At 40.2% G+C, this 24472-nt stretch overlaps 1 protein-coding gene across 1 annotated transcript in view; it reads left to right on the top strand.

The window, feature by feature from the left end:
• The first annotated feature begins 11908 nt into the window (after nt 1-11908).
• Nucleotides 11909-24472, top strand: part of cpne5b (copine Vb) — a 120591-nt gene continuing 108027 nt past the window's right edge. Inside the window, exon 1 of the mRNA XM_053652482.1 lies at nt 11909-12027. Coding sequence (XP_053508457.1) covers nt 11918-12027 — 110 coding nt within the window. The 5' untranslated portion in view covers nt 11909-11917. The remainder of the gene's footprint in view (nt 12028-24472) is intronic.

The raw sequence follows: 24472 nt of genomic DNA, 5'->3' as shown, positions 1-24472 counted from the left end.
CCATTTGTAAATTGCCATAGAAATGCTAAAAGAAAAGGAAAAACAACCTACTGAAGCACATAATGAGAAAGGATTGTGCTAATGCAAACACAGTCACCTTTTAAGTGCTCTTTATCGAGTGCCGAAGCTGTCCATGCTCCGATGTGGTAGTGGAGTTCACACAGAGCCGAGTAGCTGCTGAAATAACAGTGCCAGTCAAAGTTCGGTCGTATGTCTTCATTTCCAGTGCAGATTGTCATCGTTTAGCAGTTGCGGGTCTGAGACGCCGTGGGGACGTGATGGACGAGGGCAATTAGTAGTGTGAACGAGGAAGTGGTGCTCTGAAGGAGCTGTGTTCTCAGAGGGAGAAACCCACCGAGCGCATAACTCATTCTTATTTAAAATGAAGTTCATCACTCTCGAGTGCACGGTACTGCGTTCCCTGCTCTGATTCAAATCATCAGCTTGTCAGATTTATGCAAGTCTCTTGTGAATTCAGACATGGAGATTGATGTAGTGGAAACAGAAACCTGTGTCACTGTGCCGCATCATGGCTTTCATCACGTCATAGGTAACAATCTCAGTAACGCTGAGATGACGAGGCGGGCGATCATTCATTTTTCTACGTAGCTGCGAGTCCAATTCGAATATTCCAATTCGATGCAGATTAGGTGTGATGTGGTAAAGCGACAAATCCAAACGGCTCAAATGATTTCTTTGGCCCAATTCTTATGGCGTGTTTCTTTAGTTCCCCACTCACAACTTCTAAAAATGGACTTAAAAAACATAACCGTGGTCATATACATCCTCTCATTAAATGCGTATAGAGATAGTATGCAGAAAACTCAACGTGTCATGTCACAGCAAACCAGTGAAAACATTTCCCATCCTGCACTGCGGCCTACAAACCTGGCCGCCATGGACTACAATTCCCAGAACACTCTCATTCATTCTAATCACGCACACCTGCATCCAATCTCTCACACAATCACACCACAGTTTAACAGGACTTTCGAGGCTTTCCCTCTTTACGAAATATTGAGTGTTATCACCGTACCAAGCGTTTGTACCCTGTTCCTCATTTTGATTCGTGTTCTTTGATCTTGTTTCTGGTTTCTCGTTCTCGATTCTTGCCTTGCCTCGTTTATACCTGTTTGCTGATGGCCTCACCCATTGCCTGTTTTTGACCACGTTATTGTCTCATGATTTGGGTTTGTCTACCTGCCTCTCTTTATTAAAAGCTCTTATCTGCACTTGCATCCGTCCTAACCTCTATTATGTTAATTAGGTGGCAGATGATTGTGTGTGAGATTGGACGCAGGTGTGTGTGATTAGAATGAATGAGTGTTCTGGGAATTACAGTCCATGGCGACCATGTCTGTAGGCCGCAGTGCAGGATGGGAAAGGTAGTCACTGGTTTGCTGTGACATGACACAAAGCTTGGAAGGAAGTGGCAAAGATCTTTTGGTGCCTCTGCTGAGTGTATTTAGCTATTATAGTTAGTACACGCCCACAAGCAACAACACTATCCATCTCGACATACCTACAAAAGAACATGGGTTAAGATCTGTGAACGTAGGTTAAGACTGCTAATTTTCAGTACCATTCCATTGCATAATGGGTTACTCCAGTATGGTTCAGCCTAATCTCTGTCTACCTAATCTGTAGCGTACAGTAGTCTGCAATTACTGCAATTTTTCTGCTGTACTGAGAAAGCCCTAGAAAGCCTGGTTACTTGAAATTCGTTTATAATGTTAGTCTAAGGTTAGTTGTTGGAATGTCAATAAACCTTTTATAAAAAAAAAAAAAATTAAAAATTGTATTTATGCTTTCATAAATTTTTCTATAAGGAAATTGTAGGTTAAGCTCCAGCTCTATTTATTAATTGGTAAATTTGTACAGAATAAAATAAGAAATTGGTCATATATAACATAGGTTTTGAGGAATCTATAGAACGTTAAGCATAAGCAGAGGTGTCATCTTCAGTTTCCCATGGCATTTATGATTTTGAATCCCTCGCTACTGTGATAGGAAGACACCTGAAAACGATGCTTTTCTGCTTTTTCAGATTATGCAGAGGTCAGACCAAATGTGAATGCAATTCACCTGGCAGCAAAGCAAATGCACCGAAGGGCAAAGGATGCAGTACTAGACAGACTCGCTTTTGTCAATCAACCAAAATTTGGAGAGAGGAGCTATCATCTTTGATTAGTAAAAGAATGTGCTATTTGGTTATTTATGGTGTTAGTATGAAGCTCAACCAACATGTGGGCTCTGTGCCTGCCAGGATTGACTTCTTAGTAATGTTGTAGGTTCAATGTAGCACCTACAGATACAGTACAGTGGATGGGGATTTAGTTGGAAAAAGCTGGAATGCTCCATTAAACTTATGTTAGTTATGTTAGGTCAGGTTTAGTGGTTAGCACTGTTGCCTCACACCTCCAGGGTCGGGGGTCTGAATCCCACCTTTACCCTGTATACATGGAGTTTCCATGTTGTTCTCCCCATGCTTCAAGGGTTTCCTCTGAGTTCTCTGGTTTCGGCCCCCAGTCCACAGACATTTGTCTGTAGTGTGTGAATGTGAGTAAGATTGTGTCTTGCGATGGGTTCGCACCCTATCCAGGGTGTCCTCCGCCTTGTTCCCTGAGTGACCCAAGAGATAGACTCCAGGTTCCCCTGTGACCCTGGCCAGGGAAAGTAGTACAAGTTGCAATGCATGAGTACCACAAGACTAAGATATTATAAGCAGTTTAGAGACAAAATCTAATTGGTTATCAGCACACGTTTTAGAAAAAAAAAAAAAGTGGTATATGTTAGGGGTGTAACACAATGACACCATCTGTATTTCTATTCAGGTGTAAACCAGAAGTGGGTGTGGCCTAATGTTTGTTTTTATTATTAAAGAAATTAATTTTAAGGAAAGTTTTTTTTAATTAGGGCGCACGGTGGCTTAGTGGTTAGCACGTTCGCCTCACACCTCCGGGGTTCGATTCCTGCTGGGGCCGTGTGTGCGGAGTTTGCATTAAAGAAAAGAAGAAACTTTTCTGTGGGAAAAAATGGCACACCTCATATTTATATATACTGTATATCTGTTTAAAAATGGCACACCTTAATTAAGACACATTATTTGTTCATTACCTGTTTTTTTTACAGTGTAGACTTTTGAGCCCAGACTTTGGAAAGCAAAAGCAGTATGCCTAGTCAAATCATTAGCCGAAAGAACTGCTGATCTCTCACTGAGGCACATCTGCTTTCTTCGACATGCTTCCATGCTTGTTCTATTCCTGAGCCATGTCTTGCTGCTGCTTTAACCGACCCCCTGCTACTGGTGCAGCGGAGGCCTACTCTGTTTTTCCAAAGAGTCTGAGGAGGGGAGATAACGAGTATATTGTGTTAGGGCTGTGGGGAAGATGGGAGTTTTATGAGCAGGAGAACTGCTGTGGCCAGGGCTCATTTGGTTGCTGGCAGGGGAGCATGAATCTCTGGGTACTCACCAAGCTCTCTTTCTCTACTTGACAGAACTCACCAGAGAGTCAGAAAGAAAGAAAACAGGCAGATAGGAGTGAGGTATATCTGTACTAATGAGCACAGGATTAGAAGGAGACGGATATAGACATCATTTTAAAATAGTAGGCATAGACAGGAGCAATGGAGACAACACTTAGCTTAGAGCGAAAGGAAGGGATGGATGGGTTGATGAAGCAGAAGAGTGAGTGATGAAGAGGCAGCTTGTTCCAAGGCACTATCTCTGTCTCCTGCCGAACTGGAGCAGGTCCATGGAGCGAAGCTGTGAGTCCTGCTAACGCTTTGATTGACACAGCAGGCAGGGATCTGGAGCGAGGAAGAGTCTGACTTGCTGGAGTTCACAGGAGGCTTTAATGCCAGCTGTCATTAAGACCTCATCAAACATCTCCTGCATCCATCACTCGGTTCAGTTGGGGACACAGTGCAAACACACAGTCCATCTGCAGCCAAGCGCTAAAGAATCCCATTTGTTTTATGACTATTCTGCATTCATCGCCTACAGGTTCAGCTAAGCTTTCTGTCAACAGTTTGTATTTGGTAAAGACATGGCTGCATTTTGCCTTTCCTTTACCATTTAACTTTCAAATTATACATGGTGGGACATTTTTCACTAGGTAACATCCACTTACCCCATTAAACTCCTAAGACTTGATCATGAGAGCAGACCTTACGCACTTTCATAACTACATACCTTTTACTGTTTAGTTTCACTAGTTATAATACATTTATACTAGGTACTGAATGTGCTTTAAGCTGGGACTTTAAGGGGTTCAGTAAGTAGTAACAACGTGCAAGGTTTTTCTTAAAGCACTACAGGGTGTCCCAAAAGTCTGCATACACAGGCGACTGTGTATGCCAGTAGCTTGTCGGTTGTGCATTCGTCAGTGGATTTTTGTGGACATCGACGTCTTGGTTGGGCCGGAACACTTCCAATCTTATTGAATTTGTTAATAAGTTTGGCAACAGTGTCGGGTGATGTGCTTGCCATGTTTCCTGTTAAAGTCCAACACAACCTTCTGACAGCTTCCCAATCCAGCCATGAGAATGATTTCAATACGTTCTTCTTAAAGTTTATCTGAATATATATATATATATATATATATATATATATATATATAATATAGTAGTCTAACTTCAGCTAGTAGAATGTAATTCATCTAGCTCACCATTGGCTCAAAATCCCCCTTTTTGTTAAGAAAAATCGATGTCTACAGGGTTATAGTCTCTTGGCAAATTGGCTGAACCTTGGTCTCCAACAGCTATAAATCCCAGCTGTGTATAAAGAGCATCTTGCCAAAGTTGCTACACCTGGTAATAGAAATTTTGCTTCAGACCACACCGTTTTTTTTGGAGAAGATGGCCTCATACAGCATTACTTTTTGCTCCATGATTTCTTTTTTGAATCTTCATTCAGTATTTCTGAGCACAAATCCTCATCTGAAGCATCATTTATTGTAAATGAACTGATTAATCGATAGCACTGATTGAAAAATTTGCGTCGATTACCATTTCATTTAAGGTTATACAAGGGAAAGGTTTATTTAAGGTTTAGTGGAAAACATTGTTTTCTACTGTTTCCTTTTATCTATCTACTAACAAAATCAGGCTCACCTACTGCATCTACATCTCTAGCAGTATAATTCCTATGTTCCACAATAACTGTGTAAAAAAACAAGGTGGCCTTGGGACAATCATTATGTTCGTATCGTAAGGGTCTAACTCTTCATTGATGGAACCTTATAATTCTCAAGTTATTGTGTAAACAAGCCTATAGTATAATGCCAAAAGAGAAATCGATTTATTTGTAACATTCTTTAGTCAGCAAATGTTTCTTTTGAAATAATCAATCACAGGTGTAAGATGTGTTAAATATTTAGCTGCTAACATTTCATTCATTCGTATGCATTGTTTATTTGTGTAGAGGAATGAAAAAATATTTTACTGTATGACATTCACATGTTTTATGTGAATAAATGGGTGAATGTAATTAATGAGGGAATTTGCCAAGGTTCTGAGCATGAATGATCAAGAGCTCATTTTATCAAAAAAAAAAAAACCCTGAAAATGTTATAATCAGTAGATAAAGCAGAAAAATTCAACAATATATGTTTCCTTTGAGTTCAAATAGGTAAAATCAGATATCAAATACAAAGGCAGAGTAAGGCAATACAAACTTTCTAAACCACTCTGAAAATGTTGGAAAAATTGTCTCATTCAAATATGATATATTTACCATGTTACCTATTCTTTATAAATTTATATAGTTATTCGTTTAGTATGTGTTGTATGTCAAAAAAATATATTGTTCAATAATAGTAGATCTGCAATAAACCAGGTTATGGAATTTATTGCCCGTGTACATGCTATTGGAGATAGAGAGCTGGCAGAATAGAGCTAATATTGTTGTATCAGGTGAACAAAGTTCAAAGTTTGCTGATTTAAATCAGTAAGCAGGTGAATGGTTATAATACTTAGCTTTGCATAATATAACCTCAAAGTTTATTCTGAAATATAATTGACTATAGTACAAAGAGATCTTCCAGTTTGTAGCTGTGGGCCAAATCCCATTCGTCCGTGCTTGTGAAAAATCTTCAGATGAAGTCAGTCTCGAGCCAGTGCATTGTACCATAGTTCCTGTGAGCTTCACCCAACATATGAGAGGTATTTGCATTCACACATTCCTCTAGACAAAAGATCATTCACTGTGGAGAATGAAGTGGAACATCCGCTGCTCTGAGGAAACCATACCTGGTTTGCTGGTGCACAGCCAACAAGCGTGGCACCTATTTTCCCTGGAGAGAATAAACTGACTTCTGAAATGCTCTTGAGACAAGTCCTTATGTTTGGAGTTCGCTCTCTTCTTGTACTCCCATTAGACCAAAGGTAATGAAAACCCCCAAATGGCTCTTAATTCGTTTTCTTCATTTTCTTCTTCTTTTTAGCTGATTCTTTGTTCTCCTCAGGGCTGGGTGTCTGATTCTTCCAGTTCAGACAATTGTAGGAAACGATAGCACTGATCAGATACGTAGCCATACCCGTGTACCCACCGATCACTAAACACAGCGGCTGTATTAGCACAAACAGACAGAAAACATTGACTGATGCACTATCAGGCAGCTCCACACGGTCTTCCTTCGTCGCTTGCAGAACACCAAAGAAATAAATCAGCGCCACAGCGGGGTAAAAGGCCAGCTCTACCATGCTTCTTGCCTTAATCCTTCAATCCTCGCACAGACACAAACGGTTTAAATGCAGAGAGAAATCTTTGCGTATAACTGTGCAGGTCGTCTGCACAGTCCCAGTGAATACCAAGAACTCCTCTCAGGAGGATCGGTAAAAATTGTGACCTTTAATCTGCAATCGAAATAAAGCATTAGCCTCCTGCAGCTTTATCACGTGTCATGCATGTTGGAAATACTCCAGAGAGTGCAAGTTCCATTCTCAGCTTCAGGTGGTCCTCTGAGGGTGACCTTTACTCTCTAAAGGAACTGAAGTAAAGCAAACAGCCACCTGCAGAGCTGCTGTGTAACATCTAATATATCTAAAAGGTGGCAGCTTGACAGTCCATGATCCCACAGAGAACCTGGATTCATCTAGTATGCTGTGCAAGGGTGAGATTAGTACTCATGAACTGGATCCTTTTGAAACCTTTCCCCACCATTTTAGCTCCTGTCGTTAAAAAATATAAAATAAAATAAAATAAATAAATAAATAAAGGCTGGGGGAAAGAAAAGGAACTCCCTGTGAATTTTCAAAACATCATTTATTCATGGTTTACCTGGCAAGCGGGTTCACTGGGATGGTGGTTTGTGACTGTTTGAACACCTGCAAACTCTGGTGTGCTGTTTTCTCTGTTAGATTGCTATCTTGGCTCACCATGGTGATGAACGGTAATACAATGCTGGTGATGACACACACACACACACACACACACACAGACACAGAAATGCCAGGCAGGATATGACAGATCTGCTTTGACTCCACCAACCCTTTCTCTCATTAATCAACTTATCACATTTTTTTGTGACGGTCTTTATTTGGTCCTTACCCCCTTCAATTTACTACCCTTAATTGCATCCAGAATGGGGATATTTTTGGCCCCTTTGACGCAATGTGGAGGAAATACAGTAATTAAAGCGCCACAATCACAGGGAATGGTAGCTTTTGGCTGATGCGTTGGGAAAAACATCACTTTCCCACCCCTCCATCTTTGTTCCTTGTGACAATTCACGTCCCACAGGCGGCAAGCTGTGATCATACCAGAGATCAGACTTACTTTGATATGCATCACATTTTGGAGTTTTGTGAATAATAAGAGTTAGGCATGAATAGGTCTCGGTTGGCAGTGATGGTTGAATAAGGCTTGCCTCCCATAGTGATTCTAAATTGCCAGCACCACATGGTGCACAATTAGACTTAAAGGTCTCTCTTCCTCTGCTTGTCCCTCCCCCTATTCCTCCTCCAAGCCACAGGCCATGCCAGCCTTTCATCAAAGGCACATCTGCACATCCTTGTGACGTCCACCCACCAACCCTCTATCCAGCTGCCCACTTGCTCCAGCGTGGCCTTTCAAATCAAGCCTCGCTCTGTTGGGATGGAGGGGGCGAATAGGGTCTGAGGCATAACTAGCAAGACCGGGTTATGTCAATGTTCATAGATCTTCGTAGTGCCTGTGTGCCTCCCTCAAGGATCCAAGCCTGGATATTCATCTAAAATCAGAATCAGGGGTTGAAAGCAATCATGCTGCTTTTAATGGCTTGCTGTTGCTTGGGGAATTAAGATATTGTGGAAGAAACAGCAGTGACATGTGGCATTCTTACTTGTTCAGATCACCGGAAACAATTCTCAGCAAGCCCTAATGGATCTATTAGTAACTGATGCACGACATAATTGATGGGTAATTATCTTTAATTAACCTAAATATTTGGATTAGTCTCTTGAAACTTGGTTCTTTATGAATTCTAAAACTAATCAAATAAAACAACATCGTGAGAAGAAAAAAGGGGTTTACTGAATGAAAAGTAATTAATTAATGGTGCATTTATAAGAAAACCACCTTCACATGAAAAAGAGAGAAAAATGTACTGAATTCAGTCTAACATTTTGCAAAAGGAAATGTGTTTTCTCTTTATGTTACGGTTCAACAATCAAACCGCTAATCAAAGGGTACACTGTTAACTGTTATTGAATGAATACTCTATATCCATGACTCATGCAAGCAGCTGAAAATCATGGCCTTTCTGTATATTTACTAGTGATGTGCCCTTCACGAAGCATTCCTTCTTTTTTGTGAGATTTATGAGCGCTACAGTATGTCGAGAGTAATAGCTTAATAATTACTAGTGAGCAGAAGATTGAGATCAGATCACCGGGCTGCCAGAGAACCATAGTTGTGGTTTAGGCTCATAAAACCTCAATTGCTTGGAGTGTAAGTCACTTAAAAATGTCAGGGGGAAAAAAATAGTTATTCATCTTCATATCCTGGTCAGGGTTGTGGTGGATCTGGTGTCTATACTGGGAACACTGGGTTTGAGGTGTGAATGCAAAATGGATGAGACCATGCACACACACATTCACACACTCAATCACACCTAGGCTAAACCACCTACTGGCATATTTTTGGGAGGGTGGGAGGAAAGCCATGTGGACATGGAAAGAAGATGCACAGCATGATACCATTCATCAGCCAGATGAATGTACAGTAAATGCTGAAATCTAATTTAACAATTGCCATAATATCTACAGGTAAATTCTATTTTTTATGTCTGAGACCTTCAGCCATGTAAAATGTAGGCCTATTTCATTCACTTTTGTCTCAGGTCAAGACTGGAATCTCTACTATTACTGTTGCAATGCAATTCATGATCCATGTGTGATCCATTTTTGAAACTTTTGTTTGACTGTCCATATTCACAAACGGCCACGTTTTTGGTCAGTAGACCATTGCAAATTTTTCCAAGTTAGTCCCCAGTTGAAAATGAACAGGAACAGCAGTATAGCTCTGTGTATATCTGCTCTTTCTAAAAACTGCAGGAGCTTTTCTTTCTTTGTTTTTGTGTCTGATACCCAGATTTTGTTTTCTTGCAGGAAGGCGAGATGGCATAATTGCGTTACGACTCCTGCATCAAAACACGATTAGCCACGTTTAAATGATAAATCTTGGTGCGGGGCAGACTGAACCATTTGCACCTTTGAGAAAGGGGTGCCAAGGTCTAGAGGAAATCCAATAAATATATGGCTGGAAAGTTTAGACCTTCAGCCTACCGATTATTTGTTGTCTGAATCTAATCATGCGTACGTTTCAAATGATGGACTAGGTGAATCACTCTGCTTTAGATGTTTATATAGAGAGATTATTATTGCTTCCCTCTGCTCCAAGCATCATGGAAGTGAGAGAAATTTCTGATAGTGAATTCTCTTTTTCAGAGCCTTAAGCGATTTGAGGAGCTGTCCACAGCGGGAGTGCTGAAATATAGTGAGCTTAAAGCTACAACATTCCCCATTCAACAATATATTTTTTTTCCTTTAGTGCATTTCTGTACTCATGTATCTTATTCCCTCATGTTTTCCTATTTCTACATATGATATCCATAACAGTAAAACAGAAACATTAAGGGTTCTTCAGATGTCCCTCATAAGCTAAAAGTCTATAATTATTTAATGAAACCTTAAAGAACCTTTGCAGAACTCCTCCCTGCCAAAAGTGTACTCTAGCTGTTGTTATTGATTTCCTTCATCGTACACGATGAAAAATGCTTTTATCAAAAAAAGTTGACCGACAATATTTATCTACAGCAGGGGAGTTTAACAAAAATTTGTGAAGCTTCAGTTACATAAAGTTCCTCACTTACTAAGGTCCAGATAAGCAGCTAACAAGTGTGAATGGCAACAACAGTAATCTTTGAATGGTTAACCATTAGTGATTAGTTCATGGCTGTAAACAAGACAAGAGTTTGAAGTGATGTTTTGTTTCCATTTTTAACAAAAGGTACTTTTGACCACTTTTAACTAGCGGTATAAACTCTGAACAAATGAGGCATCTGTTTTAGACTTGAACTGGAGAATAATTGCATGCTTCTCTGTCCAGTCTTATTAATAAGCTTGAGTCTCTGAACTAGGGCCAGTGTTTTTTATTTTATTTTTTATTTTTTAAAATCAATGATCAGTTCTGCAACAGTATCCCCCCCCCCAGTGTTTGCTTCAGTCTCAGATCTAAAGGTAGCAAACTGCATTTTTCTTTTTCTTGTTAATAGGGTGGTACCAACAAGGGTACATCAGTACATTTAAGTATGTATCTTTAACCTGGAAAGGTTTAAAAAAAAAAAAAAAAAGGTACATACATAATTGGACCTGTACTGGTACCAGCGTTTTAATGGTGAAGGTAAAAGACATAGGTCCATATTACATGTACAAAACATTTACCTTTGGAGGTACCGGCCTAGAGAGAAGGAAAGGTACAGTTTGGTCCATTATTTCTGAGAGTGCTCAATCCGCTATTTAGAAATACTTTGTTGGGTTTGACAGAACGTCCCCTGATCTAAAACAAATGAAAAGTGAAAGACTTTTGAACGTCCAGTGTGCACCAATGAAGACAGGCTGGCATTCTGCTTCTTTAGGCGTCAAGGCTAAATGTAAGGGAAAACCTGACTAGAACCACATGTTAGCCCCACATTAACATGTAAATCGAATCAGCAAGGCTAGAGTACACAAGGGTTTTCACTGCAGAGAACAGAGGAGTGGTACCACCTAACTGTTTTCATAAAATCATAATGCAGAATGAATGAACTCATTAATTGCATGCATGTGTTATAGTATTCTAGGATTTAGAGTTGTTTAATAACTCCTAATACTGAAGGGATTTGGTGAAAATATCTAAAACGCTCCAAAGGATGCAAATCAATATGAGCTAGATAAAAGTCTCACTGAGTCTGCGTAAGAGTATGAGACACGACTTAAGGTCAGAACGGTGATAATTAGGCAGTGAATTCAACACTGCGGACATTGTTTTCATCGCGCACCTCTGCGATGAAGCGAGCTGATTAGGAAGAGAGAGCGCGCGCGGAGAAAAAGTGGGTGGAGCGCGCTGCCGCCTCTTTGCGCTGTGTGGATGGCGCGCGCGCAGCGTTTCCGCGCCCACGTGCGGCACCAAACGCCCAGAAAAGGTCCGCGCGCGCTGCTCCGCTCCGCTGAGCCGCTGTTCACCGCACCCCGCTGTTCCCCTCCCACAGCCACACGCCCCACTCTTCACCCCTCTTCTTTCAAAACAACTTCTCTCAGAACAGTTATCAGTGTCAGAGGACTTCCTTCACCAGGGTCCCCCCGTTTCCCGAGTTCCCGTTAAATCCGGTCGGAACCGAAAGGGGTTCCGTGTTATCAGTGCTTCTTGGCTTGTGCCGGGCCACGCGTTTTACTCATGGAGGGAGACGTTATGGACAAGCTGGACGACATGGCCTCGGTGTACGAGTTCGACCCGTTTACAGGCAACATTCCCGCGACCAAAGTGGAGATCACCGTCTCGTGCAGGTAAGAAGTGTCCGCGTGGAGGAACGCGCGTGCACTAAACATTCCCTTTTTTAAAAAATAAATAAAACCTAAACAAAACATAGGTTATTTTGCACGCGAGTGCAAATCATTCCGCTTGTGCGCTGTTTAAGCGAAAGTTGGTCAAAGTAATGCTTTAAAAAAAAAAAAACAACAACATTATTATTATCCCATTGTATTTCCCCGTTGTCTCAGTGCACAGGGTTTAGTATTTATGCAAATTATTGAATATTTATTAAATGCATGCTATCCCTCGCACGCCGGTTAATACGGCTCTCGATTTCTGTATTTCGGATGAGGATACCCCTCTGGTCAGGTATTGGTTATGGTCATGGGTGGGGACGGATGGCCGCATTCCACTAACCTTTAAATGAATTATACATGACACTAGTGTGCTGTTAGAAGCCGTGCTGCTGCGTGTGTGTACTGTATAAAACCTTCACATAACTCATATAACTCCTGTCAAGTGCTGCAGTTTTCATAGAAGTTTTGATAGATTTCTGTTTCTGCATCCACGTCTTCAGGTACTGTTTGCACAACAGATCATTCTCATCATTTGATATTTACTTTTACCACCCACTGGAGCGGAATGGCTATTAACCCTTATGCAGGCATAGATTTGTGTGTATTATGCAGCCTCTGTGTCAGATTTCCTTTACTTTCTTTATTTCCTTTCCTTTCCTTTCTTGCACTCCTTTCCTGTCATTTCCTTAGTCTAACCTAGCATATAGTATCATTTTGTATGCTTTCCTTTCCTTTCCTTTCTTTCATTCGTTTCCTTTCTTTCATTCGTTTCCTTTCCTTTCTTTCATTCCTTTCCTTTCTTTCATTCGTTTCCTTTCTTTCATTCCTTTCCTTTCCTTTCTTTCATTCCTTTCCTTTCTTTCATTCGTTTCCTTTCTTTCATTCCTTTCCTTTCTTTCATTCCTTTCCTTTCCTTTCCTTTCTTTCATTCATTTCCTTTCTTTCATTTCTTTCCTTTCCTTCATTCCTTTCCTTCCCTTTCCTTTCCTTTCTTTCATTTCTTTCCTTTCTTTTGTTCCTTTCCTTTCCTTTCCTTTCTTTCATTCCTTTCCTTTCTTTCATTCCTCTCCTTTCCTTTCCTTCATTTCTTTCCTTTCCTTTCCTTTCTTTTGTTCCTTTCCTTTACTTTGTTCCTTTCCTTTCCTTTCCTTTCTTTAATTCCTTTCCTTTCCTTTCCTTTCCTTTCTTTCATTCCTTTCCTTTCCTTTCCTTTCTTTAATTCCTTTCCTTTCCTTTCCTTTCTTTAATTCCTTTCCTTTCCTTTCCTTTCTTTCATTCCTTTCCTTTCTTTTGTTCTTTTCCTTTCCTTTCCTTTCTTTTATTCCTTTCCTTTCCTTTCCTTTCCTTTCTTTCATTCCTCTCCGTTCCTTTCCTTTCCGTTCCTTTCCTTTTTTTCATTCCTTTCCTTTCCTTTCTTTCATTCCTTTCCTTTCCATTATTTCCTTTCCATAGTCTAACCTATCATATCGTATCATTTTGTATGCTTTCCTTTCCTTTCTCTTTCTTTATTTCCTTTCATTTCTTTCCTTTTAATTTCCCCCCCTTTCCTTTCCCATCCTATACTTTTCTGTCCTATTTTATCCCTGTCCTATCCTCACTTCTGCTCGGAGATCGTGAACACCCACGCTGAGCTGTTAAGAGAAAATCTCAGCTGTATTCACTGAGGGTTTACAAACATGTTATTTTAATAGCCTATTACTTATTCATATTAAGACTGAATGAGGGTTTGTTGGTCCTTGTACAACTGATTTTGGGTTTGTGTGACACTTGTTATTGGAGGAAAAAACCCTGTACCTTTGAAATGAACACTGCCATTACTCCACAAGGAGTGGCGCGATTGCTGGATGATTCACACACTTTCTATGAAGTGCATCGATGCTCTATCTTTTATTCATTAGTATTCTATCAGAATCGGATCCACTCAGTCTTGGTAATGTGCGCACGCCTTTGTGAAAAAAACCCCCAAACATTTAATTAATTTATGTATCAGCGTATAGCAGAATAGTATTATTGCAGCTTTTTTCCAACTTGCCGTTATTAATGAGAATTTCATTAGAGTAGTTTTTAACAGTCTGTCCTTGTCGTCATTGGCATTTTCAAAATAATCAGTGCTGTTTTGGAGCTTCCCACCCACTGCTCTGATTAGCCAAGGGCAAGTCCCACTCTGTTACTCATTTGCTCGAGCTTCTGTCCCTCCAAAAATCATACCAGGAGTAAACAACTTGCAGAAGTAAACCAAAACTCCAAAAGTCCTGGAGATTATACCATGGTGATGGACTCACTGGTTAACTCTAAGTGATCCATAATTAAAGACGTCCTGCGCTGTACAGCTTTGGGCACTCAGTGCTTCCCAAATCTTATTATCATAGGTGTGGTTCTAGGAATTGAGCTGCTCGAACACACTCAGAGACCAGCTGCGTATACATTATTGATGACATCACCTGCTGGGAGTCACCACTCCTGACACTCGTCTGTGCCGCAGTAACACCCTGCTGTGAGTGACTGGTGCAGAACTTCAGTTTAAATTACTGTTCATACTCGAATTCACACTGCACATGCTTGTAGTGTGCACTCTTACCACAAGTTTCATTAGTGAAGTCTACTGGTCCTGTGGATGATTAGTTTTTATTTTCTTCAGGCTGAAATCATGTACAGATAATGCAGACGAGGATGAGGATGCTCAGATTCTCACTTCTCTTTATTATTGAACCTAGGACTTTCATTTGTCTTTAACACGTCTTTAATCAATATGTGGCCATGCAGACCCGCCGGAACGAATTGCGACCCACGTCGAGGGAAACATTCACGAATCACAATAGCAATGCATAATAAGTATGCTGTGCATTGGCAGAACTCCAGTTCTCGCTCATTATTCAAATCTCTCGACCCTTTTATAATAGCAACCATCTATTCTCTTTGTGAGCCTACCATTAAAATGTCTTCCACTGGAACAGTAGAACTATTTCTGCAGATAACACATGCTCATTATAGCAGATCCCATAAATATAGGTCAACCCTGGTGCTTTATGGGTACTATTAGACCCATATGGGCTGGTAAATATTTATTTGTGATATCAGAATCTGCATGTAAATGCATTGGCCACTTTAGTAAGAACAGCTGAGCAGCTGCTTATTCATGTAGTTCAGCCATGACAACTCTCGGAGTGAAACTGTGAGCTTTTATAGATGGGGATGGAGTGTGAATAGGTTTGGTCTGACGGACTAGGTCTGCTGCTGCTGAGTGAGTTTGAATACTTGCTCTGATAGACACGGACAGACATAGAAAAGAAGAGAAGATTGCTGCTGCTGCAAAGGGTATGGAAAGAGGAGCCTCTCCCAACCCCCCTTCACGCAGATCTAGATGATGGTGCTGGGTAGGATGCGAAATTTATTAGTGCCGTAGGCCGTAGGTGGTGAATTGGTTGGGATTATAACGGGTTACGTGGGCAGAGAAGCATGGCTGATAGGCTGTTGCGTGCTGTCATGGTTGAACTGGGCATTTATCCAACCAGCCGATCATGTAGCAGCAGTGTAACGCTTTAAAACGTACAGATGAAGATCAAAAGCTTTTCACTATCAAACATCAGAATGGGTGGAAACAAAATGATCTCAGTGACTTTGACCATGGCATGGTTGTTGGTCCCAGACAAAAGGCTGATCTCCTACGGTTCTCAGAGGTTACACAGAATGGTACAAAAAACAAAAAACATCCAGTGAGTGGCATTCTGTGGGTGGAAATGTCTTGCTAATGAGAGAAGTCAGAGGAGAAAGACCAGACAGCTTTGAGCTGATAACTCAAATAACCACTCCTTGCAACTGTGTTGAGCAGAAAATGCACAACATGATGAACCTGGAGGCGGATGGACTAGGAGAGCACATTGGGTTCCACTCCTGTTAGCCAAGAACAAGAACCTGAGCCAACAGAGGGCACTGAAACTGGATGGTTCAGTGAGCCTTTGTCGTGCATTCTGAAACGTTGTGCATTCTGAGATGTTTTTCTGTGTACCATGCTTGAAAGAGAGGTTGATAATAGCATGAATGAGCAAGTGTGGATTTTACATGTATGCACACTCATATTTATTTGCCATGGAAACAGGAAATGCTCAAAGGCAACAACAGAGTTGCAGGGGCCTGAAAGCACTAAAAAAAAAAAAAAACACTTTCAAGAATGACAGTTTATTTGCATTTATTTTATGCACAGTTCTGTAGGGGTGCCAATGATTTTGTCACATATGTGTAAAGGGTGAAATGCAATTACTAAAAAAGAAGTTATGAGAATGATTCTTGTTGGAGGAAATATAGGTACGTCCTTAGAAAATTCCGAACCACTAAGGGTTCTTTGGTTTTCCCTCTTGGAGAACCTTTAAAGCTGAGTCACCAACCCTGTATCTACCTTCCTGAAGACTTTAGCTCCAACCACAACCATCTAATCAGTGCCTTAAGAAGTTCTTGATCAACTATAAAACAGGTGTGTTAGATATTAATTGGAGATGAAACCTCCAGGAAGGTAGATCTCAAGGAAGAGGGTTGGTGACTAATGCTTTAAAGGTTTCTAGAACAAAGAACCCTAGAACCCAAAGAACCCTACAACAAAGTAGAACTCTGTAAGAAATGTTAAGAATGTCTGATAATCCAAAGAGCCTTTCTTTCCAGGAACGTAGTATCTCTAATTATTTGAGTGGAAAATTAAATTCATTGTGTGTAAAGTTTATTTTGCCAATACATTTGAGGGGTGCCAATTATTTTTGAATTGACTTCACAACCGACTGTTTCTGGAAATCCACCAAGTGGTTATTTGTCCAAAAACAAGTTGTTTGTATTATTTTTTTTCCATCTTGAAAAGTAATCACGGTATTCTTAGTCAGATGGAAATGTGGCCATAATATTTGGTTTCATATTCATGCAATATGCTGCAACAGTGTCTTTCTGTCAAAGATCCTTCCAGATCTTCTGCTTCACGTGGCACGATTTTGTCCTTCATTAAGCTCCTGAAGAGAAAACAGCTCCCGGAGCCATATCATGTATATTCACATCCCTAAATATATATCAGCAATTATTCTAGCCATGCTTCATTTCATAACATCTCTTTTCGTAGAACACATCGTCAGCTTGTTTTTCATATGAAACGTGCTGCTTACGTTCTCGTTCCTGTTCCTGTTATCTAGGTCATAACAAGGGTTCATATTATTTATGCTGTTTTAGAGAAGTTAACATTCTCTTTCATGTGTTTAATGGTGATCGGGCGTTCCTCCATTTTCAGGTCTGTAATTAGTCCCGGCACCTTAAGCGCTCTTCCTTTCACATCTTCCTTTTCATGCTTCATAAGAGCGCTATGATCTCTTCTGTCTTGCCGAGGATGTTCTGCTTGCAGATGCGGTTGTTAAATAATGCAAGAATCACGTACAAACCTGATAGGTGTTTTTCTGAAACACTGTCGGTAAGGTGTGTGCTAGCGCACCGTGTTCTTGCTTACAAGTCTAAACTGTTCTGAATTCATTCTGATGACGAATACAGGTGGATTTTTCTGCTACTTCCTCTAAATAGCCCTCCTTAAAAAAAGGGAAAGAAACAAAGAACGAATGTAAGAAAGAATAAGTAAATACGTGAAGAAATAATAGGAAGAATGAAATAAAATAAATGTTCAAAATACTACATCATGTAGAGGAAACAAGAAAAACAAAAACAAACAAGCAAATAGTCATTGTAGAAGAGATTTTTTTTTGTCGCAGTCTGAACTGCTATCTCAGGAAGAAAGAAAGAAACCCTGCAAAAACTAAAACAAAAAAGAAACAAACAAATGCACAAACAAACTAATAGCAAACAAAGAAAGTCAATGTAGGATATATATTGTTTTGTGTCCCACTATCAAAGAAAAACATAAAAAAAAACCCCAAACAAACAAGGTCAGTCAATGTAGGAGAGATTTTTGATTTTTGTCCCATTCTGATTGGCTATGTAAGGAAGGAAGGAAAGAAGGAATGAAGGAAGGAATGAATGAAGGAAGGAAGGAATAAAGGAAGGAAGCAATGAATGAATGAATGAAGGAAGGAATGAATGAAGGAAGGAATGAATGAAGGAAGGAATGAAGGAAGGAAGGAAGGAAGGAAAGAATGAAGGAAGGAAGGAAGGAAGGAATGAAGGAAGGAAGGAAGGAAGGAATGAAAGAAGGAAGGAATGAATGAATGAAGGAAGGAAGGAATGAATGAAGGAAGGAAGGAAGGAAGGAAGGAATGAAGGAAGGAAGGAAGGAATGAAGGAAGGAAAGAATGAAGGAAGGAAGGAATGAAAGAATGAAGGAAGGAAGGAATGAAGGAAGGAAGGAAGGAATGAATGAAGGAAGGAAGGAAGGAAGGAATGAAGGAAGGGAGGAATGAACGAAGGAAGGAAGGAATGAATGAAGGAAGAAATGAACAACCAAACCCAAACAAGTATAGGAGAGTTAGTAAAGAGTGATTGTTTTGTGTATCATTCTGATTGTTACAGAAAGAAAGAAAGGAAGAAAGAAAGAAAGACAAACCAAACTGTAAAACGCACTTCAATGCACTTCTCCGCACGTGATTCAGTCGTCTCTCTGCGGGCGTTTCAGTGTGATGTCAGAGGCGGTGAGACGGAAAATCACGACTGAGCCTTCGAGCTTGTAGTTGCAGTAAACAGAAGCCCTGCTGTAAAATACCACAGCATACCATGAGAGCGCATTCACCAACCCTAATTCCCTTCTCTCCTCAAGCCTTCACAGAACACGAGAATGAACTGTTTATTAATATGTAATTACGTTTCGGAGCAGTTACCACTTGCCCTGGTTAAAATCCCTCTCACTTTGAGAAAGCATCAAAACTGTGGCGTTTTAAAAAAAGCCCTCGCCTGGTTCTGACTTGTTAACCTGCAGAGGAGGAAAGAAGACAACAGTGGGATTAGGGATCAAGAGAAAAGCAGATTAAGGAGGTGTAGCGTTCTAGGATTCTCAGCATGTTGTTTGCAGCAGGGATGTGAACTCCTGATCTTTTTATCGGTAGCTGTGCTGTGATGCTCTCAGAGGGTCAAATAAAAGATTACACAATCATAGCAACAGCGGGGAGAAGTATTTATCTGAGAAATAATGCTGAATTTCTGTACACCTAGAAAAGTTTATTTTAATACTGTCTACCACTTCTTTAGTGGCTTGGCATGTTCAGTCTCTCAGTGTACCTGTACTATTCTAGCCTCATGGTGTCTGTGAGGTTTTTTTTATTCTCTCCTGTTAAAATGCCTCTCCACAGGTTGCTATGAAAAGCAGGGAATATGAGTGTGCTGCAGGTGAGGAAGCAGGAGGCTTTTCTGCTGCACTGCATTTCATGGCACCTTTCTCTTTACCAAAGTGCTCTTGTGTGGTGAGTGTCTTTGAGTGCTGTGGACGACACGGCTCTGTTCCTAACCCCTGCTAGTCCCCCTTATCCCTCTCTCCCACCTGGGTGCTGTCCACTACTTCTGCTCCTGTTCCTGTTGACCTGCACTCACTTCCTGTGGAATACGCCACTGAGAGCGCAGGTTTTAATCTGACATGTCTGTCGGTCGCCGTACACAGAAAGAGAGAGAGAGAGAGAGAGAGCGAGAGAGAGAGTGATTGTTTTGTGTCCCACACCGTTTGGCTGTCTGAGAAAGAAAGAAAGAAAATAGGAAAGAACGAAAGTATGAGAGAGATCCTTTTGTGTCAGAAAAAGAAAGAAGGTAGAAACAATCAAACAAACAAATACATAAACACAGTATAGCAGAGATTGTTTTGTGTCCCATTCTGATTGTCTGTCAAAGAAAGAAAGAAAGAATAAATAAATAAATAAATAAATATAGAAAGAAAGAAACAAGCAAACAAACATACAAAACCCCCACCCAAACCAAAAAAACAAAAAACAAAACGAAGTCAGTGTAGAATAAAGTAAGAAAGAAGAAAGAAAGAAAGACAGTACGTATAAGAGAGATTCTTTTGTGTCAGAAAAAGGAAGAAGGTAGAAACAAACAAATAAATAATCACACTATAGCAGAAATTGTTTTGTGTCCCATTTTGATTGTTTGTCTCCGAAAGAAAGAAAGAAAGAAAGAACAGACTAAACAAAGAAAGAAAGAAACAAACAAAACCCCTTCTTCAACCAAAACCCAACAAAACGAAGTCACTGTAGAAAGAAAGAAAGAAAGAAAGAAAGAAAGAAATGCAAATAAATAAATACAGTATTGAAGAGACTGTTTTGTGTCCCATTCTGATTGTCTGTCTCAGAAAGAAAGAAAGAAAGACAGAAAGAAAGACAGAAAGAAATACCCCCCCCCCAAAAAAACCCCCAAACAAAACAAAACAAAGTCAGTATTGAAAGAAAGATAGAAACAAAAACAAACAATGACACCAAATATAGGAGAGATTGTTATTTTTCTCATTTTGAGTTGCTGTCTCAGAAAGAAAGAAAGAAAGAAAGAAAGAAAGAAAGAAACAAAAACAAACAAACATCTCCAACAAAAAACAACAACAAACACAATTTATGTTCCACTCTGAATGGCTGTCTAAGGAAGAAAGAAAGAAAGGAAGAAAGGAAGGAGTATGGAATATGATGTTTATTTGGTCGCATCTGAAAAAGAAAACTGGAAAGAGGTTTTGGAGCCATGAGTTTTTAACCAACAGAGTATTATGGGATGGCGCAGGTCATGCTGAATTATGCATAACTCTGTATCGGTGTCTGAGGAACTCTGAAATAACCCGTCATGAGTCAGGTTCGCTAAGCCTCACTTTCAAAACTGATGCAATAACGATCTTTTTTTACACTAGGTTTTTTTTTCTTTTCTTTTCCTTTCTCCACACCAGCACGGCGCTTGGAAAGTGGAAGCTGGTTTAATTTCCCATAGCTTCTCTGCAGTGACCTTCTGTTCTGGTCCTTCTAATATTCGCTGGTGCTAGTTTTCACTTTCACCCTCAACAAATAAGCATTCGATCCACCTGACTGGACCTTTTTATTGGACTACACTGAACGTTCTAGAGGACCTGTAAATAATTTTAAATTCACTTTTCTCTCATTGTTGCCATGGCACCAAGGTCTGGGAATTTTCTTCCTATTGACTTGAAATAGACGAGCTTGCCCGTTGATTTTCTGGAGCACATGTGTCATTACGCTTTTTAACAGCTCTTGCTGTCACACAGTTGTAGAAATTTCTTCTCGTTTTTACATGTAATCAAAGAGTTTCCTATTCTCACAATCCACTTTACCTCCAGTTCCTTTGCTATTATCTGAATTCTCTCAAGTGGATATATACTCATATAATCATCACTGACTCACAGACTAAAGATTGTGCTTGATAGGTTACGTGATCTTTATCGCACCCCGTCACAATTATGCAAATTCTAATGAGTAACACAGAGGAGAAGTTTAATGACTTGCCAAACTTTCTGCCCCGACAGATAACTGGCTTCTTTGAAGTTCAGCTCGATCTCTCGAGAGAAGTGATAGCGCTCCTCTCTCACACCTGCTCCAGTTCTGCAGCACCAATTACTTTTTAATACGCTCCTAACATGCTGTCTGGATATGAGGCGCTAAAAGAGTCTCTTCCTCTGCTGGAGATCTGAGAGCAGATCTTTTTTTTTCCATGTCTGTTTCTTGAACACATTAAAACCATAAATTAATGGGGATTACACAGTGACCCAAAGCCTGATGAGGGACATGCCTTTGTTAAAGTGAACACTTAGGCTGATTTTCCTTAGGTCTAAATGTACTGTATAATTGTCTTTTTGTTTTGAATAAATTCATTAGTCATGCACCAAAATGAAAACTGGCTGAAACAAAAATTCAGGACATACTGGAGGATAATGATTATGAGTCTTTATTGGTCACGTATACATTACAGCACAGTGAAATTCTTTTTTTTTTCCCACATAACCCAGCATGTTAAGAGATTGGGGTCAGAGCGCAGGGTCAGCCACGATACTGCACCCCTGGAGCAGAGAGGGTTAAGGGCCTTGCTCAAGGGCCCAACAGTGGCAGCTTAGCAGTGCTGGGCCTTGAACCCTGACTTTCTTGAGCAGTAACCTGGAGCCTTAACCGTCAAGACACCACTGCCCTGTCAAGGCTCCACTACCCCAGGAAAAGGAAAACTAGAACACCCACTCCCCAAACGTGTGTTCATTATATTCAACTTAGATGGAGGCATGCAACAGAGTGGACGGCCAACCGAGGGGAAAAAGTCACTGAGCAGAAAGAAAGAGTGTGATGGAAGAATTGGATGTGTGGGGACCAGCGGCATGCTTCAGTGCCTCTGTCTGTCTCGCCACAGCCGAGAGTCAAGCACTTCACAAACATGGAGAGGCAGATTTGAGGGCAGGAGCAGTGAAGCGGTCACCTGGTCATGGACACAACCTCTCTCAGGACTTGTGTGTAGGCAACTCCAGGCTCACATAAGATCATGCTTTTTTTTTTCTCCAAAAGACCTGAGACTACGGATGGCTGGAATGAAATCTATTCAAAACTGATGCTTGAATGGACTCTGCTGAGGCAGAGCTGATTTATAAGCAGCCAAACTGGATCTTTTTAATCAGAGCTTGAATAATGCAGCATCAATGCTGCAGTGCTAGCGATCCGAGTTTGTGTTTGAAGTGTAGAAATTAAGAATTTGTCCAATTACTGTACCAGCCAAAACATTTTACATTTTACACCATAAGTGCGATTAAGCAGTGAGCCCAAGCTGCACTTGGGAGCCCCTTTCCTTTAGACTGATTTTCCTAAGGTCGAAATGCAAAGTAGCCTTTTTTGTTTCGCTTAAATTTGTTAGCAATGCAGCAAAATGTAAACTGGTTGATGAAATGTTTTATAAATATTTACTACTACTACTACGACTACTAATAATAATAACAATAATAATAAGAATTTGCCTCACACCTCCAGGGTTGGGGTTAGATTCCCTCCTCCGCCCTGTGTGCTCGGAGTTTGTATGTTCTCCCTGTGGGTTGGGGGTTTCCTCCGGGTACTCTGGTTTCCTCCACCAGTCCAAAGACATGCATTCTAGGCTGACTGGCATCTCTAAATTGTCCATAGTGTGTGAATGGGTGTGTAAGTGTGTGCGTGATTGTTCCCTGTGATGGGTTGGCACCCCGTGCAGTGTGTTCCCCGCCTTGTTCCCCGAGTTCCCTGGGATAGACGCCAGGCTTCCTGCGACCCCGTGTAGGATAAGCGCTACAGAGAATGGATGGAATAATAATAATAATAATAATAATAATAATAATAAAAACTTTTTGTTGTATAAATTGGAATAATAATAATAATTATTTTTTTAAATTAAGGTAATATGTATATGTTGAAACACAACTGGGCTTGCAAATTGTGTGGCAACATGGTACGATAACATGAGTATTTTCAAAACACAGAAAGTCTCTGTATTCTCAGTATCCTAAAGAATTTAGGTAAAAACTTTCTGCATTTTGAAAATACCTCACTGCTTCACCACGTGAATTACATTATGTTTTTAGAGAAGACGAGAAGTTTCATGAGCTCTTTACATGTAATCATTTGTTGTGAAAAGCACAAATATTTTACACATGAAGTGCACAAAGGTCAATATGTTAAAAAAAAAAGATGTAAGATATATTTATTCTATATCGATCTTATTCAAATAGTGTAGTGATAGAGGTTAAGTAGGTCAAAATACTGTATTTTGTTGCAGAACTTCTCATCCAGAGCATTTGACTGAAAGTTTGATATGTTGCTATGCAACATATGCTTGTGCCAGCATGGTCATATTCAACATATAGAAGGTGCTGCAAATAAGTTGCATGCAAACCTTTTTTGTGAAACTGGGTTGAATTAAAAATGTTATTATTCAAAAATCATTATCTTGGACACAAAACTGAGCTGACAGTAAATAAATTAACATAAAATGTGAAAGTTAAATGATCTGTAAGCTCGTTTTAATTTGTGGCATTTTTACTCTAGAGAAAGTGTGATTTGTGGCCACAGGTTTTCTGTGGCCAGAGTCTGTGTGAATCCCTGAAATTCATCATACATGTGAATCAATTTTGTTCTTTATATCTGCCTTAAAAATAAACTTCAAGCATTAATCACTTCACTTAATGAAGTGGTAGCTCAGCAGTTAAAATGTTGGACTTCTGGTCAGAAGGTCGTGAGTTCAAATCCCAGCACTGCCAAGCTGCCACTGTTGGGCCCTTGAGCAAGGCCCTTAAACCGCAACTGCTCAGTTGTATAAAAATGAGATAATTGTAAGTCGCTCTGGATGAAGGTGTCTGCCAAATGCTGTAATGTAATCAAAGCCACCTTATTATATTGTATTTACTGTGAATTATTTAATGATTACAGTGAAACTAATGGGAAAGAGGAATGTAAGTCTGGCATGCCGATGGATCCTGGGAGTTTAAGGGGTCAGGATTCAAGATTTGTTAGTATTT

This window comes from Ictalurus furcatus, chromosome 21, assembly GCF_023375685.1.
Source record: "Ictalurus furcatus strain D&B chromosome 21, Billie_1.0, whole genome shotgun sequence".
NCBI classification, from domain to species: domain Eukaryota; kingdom Metazoa; phylum Chordata; class Actinopteri; order Siluriformes; family Ictaluridae; genus Ictalurus; species Ictalurus furcatus.
This window is presented reverse-complemented; position numbering and strand designations above follow the sequence as displayed.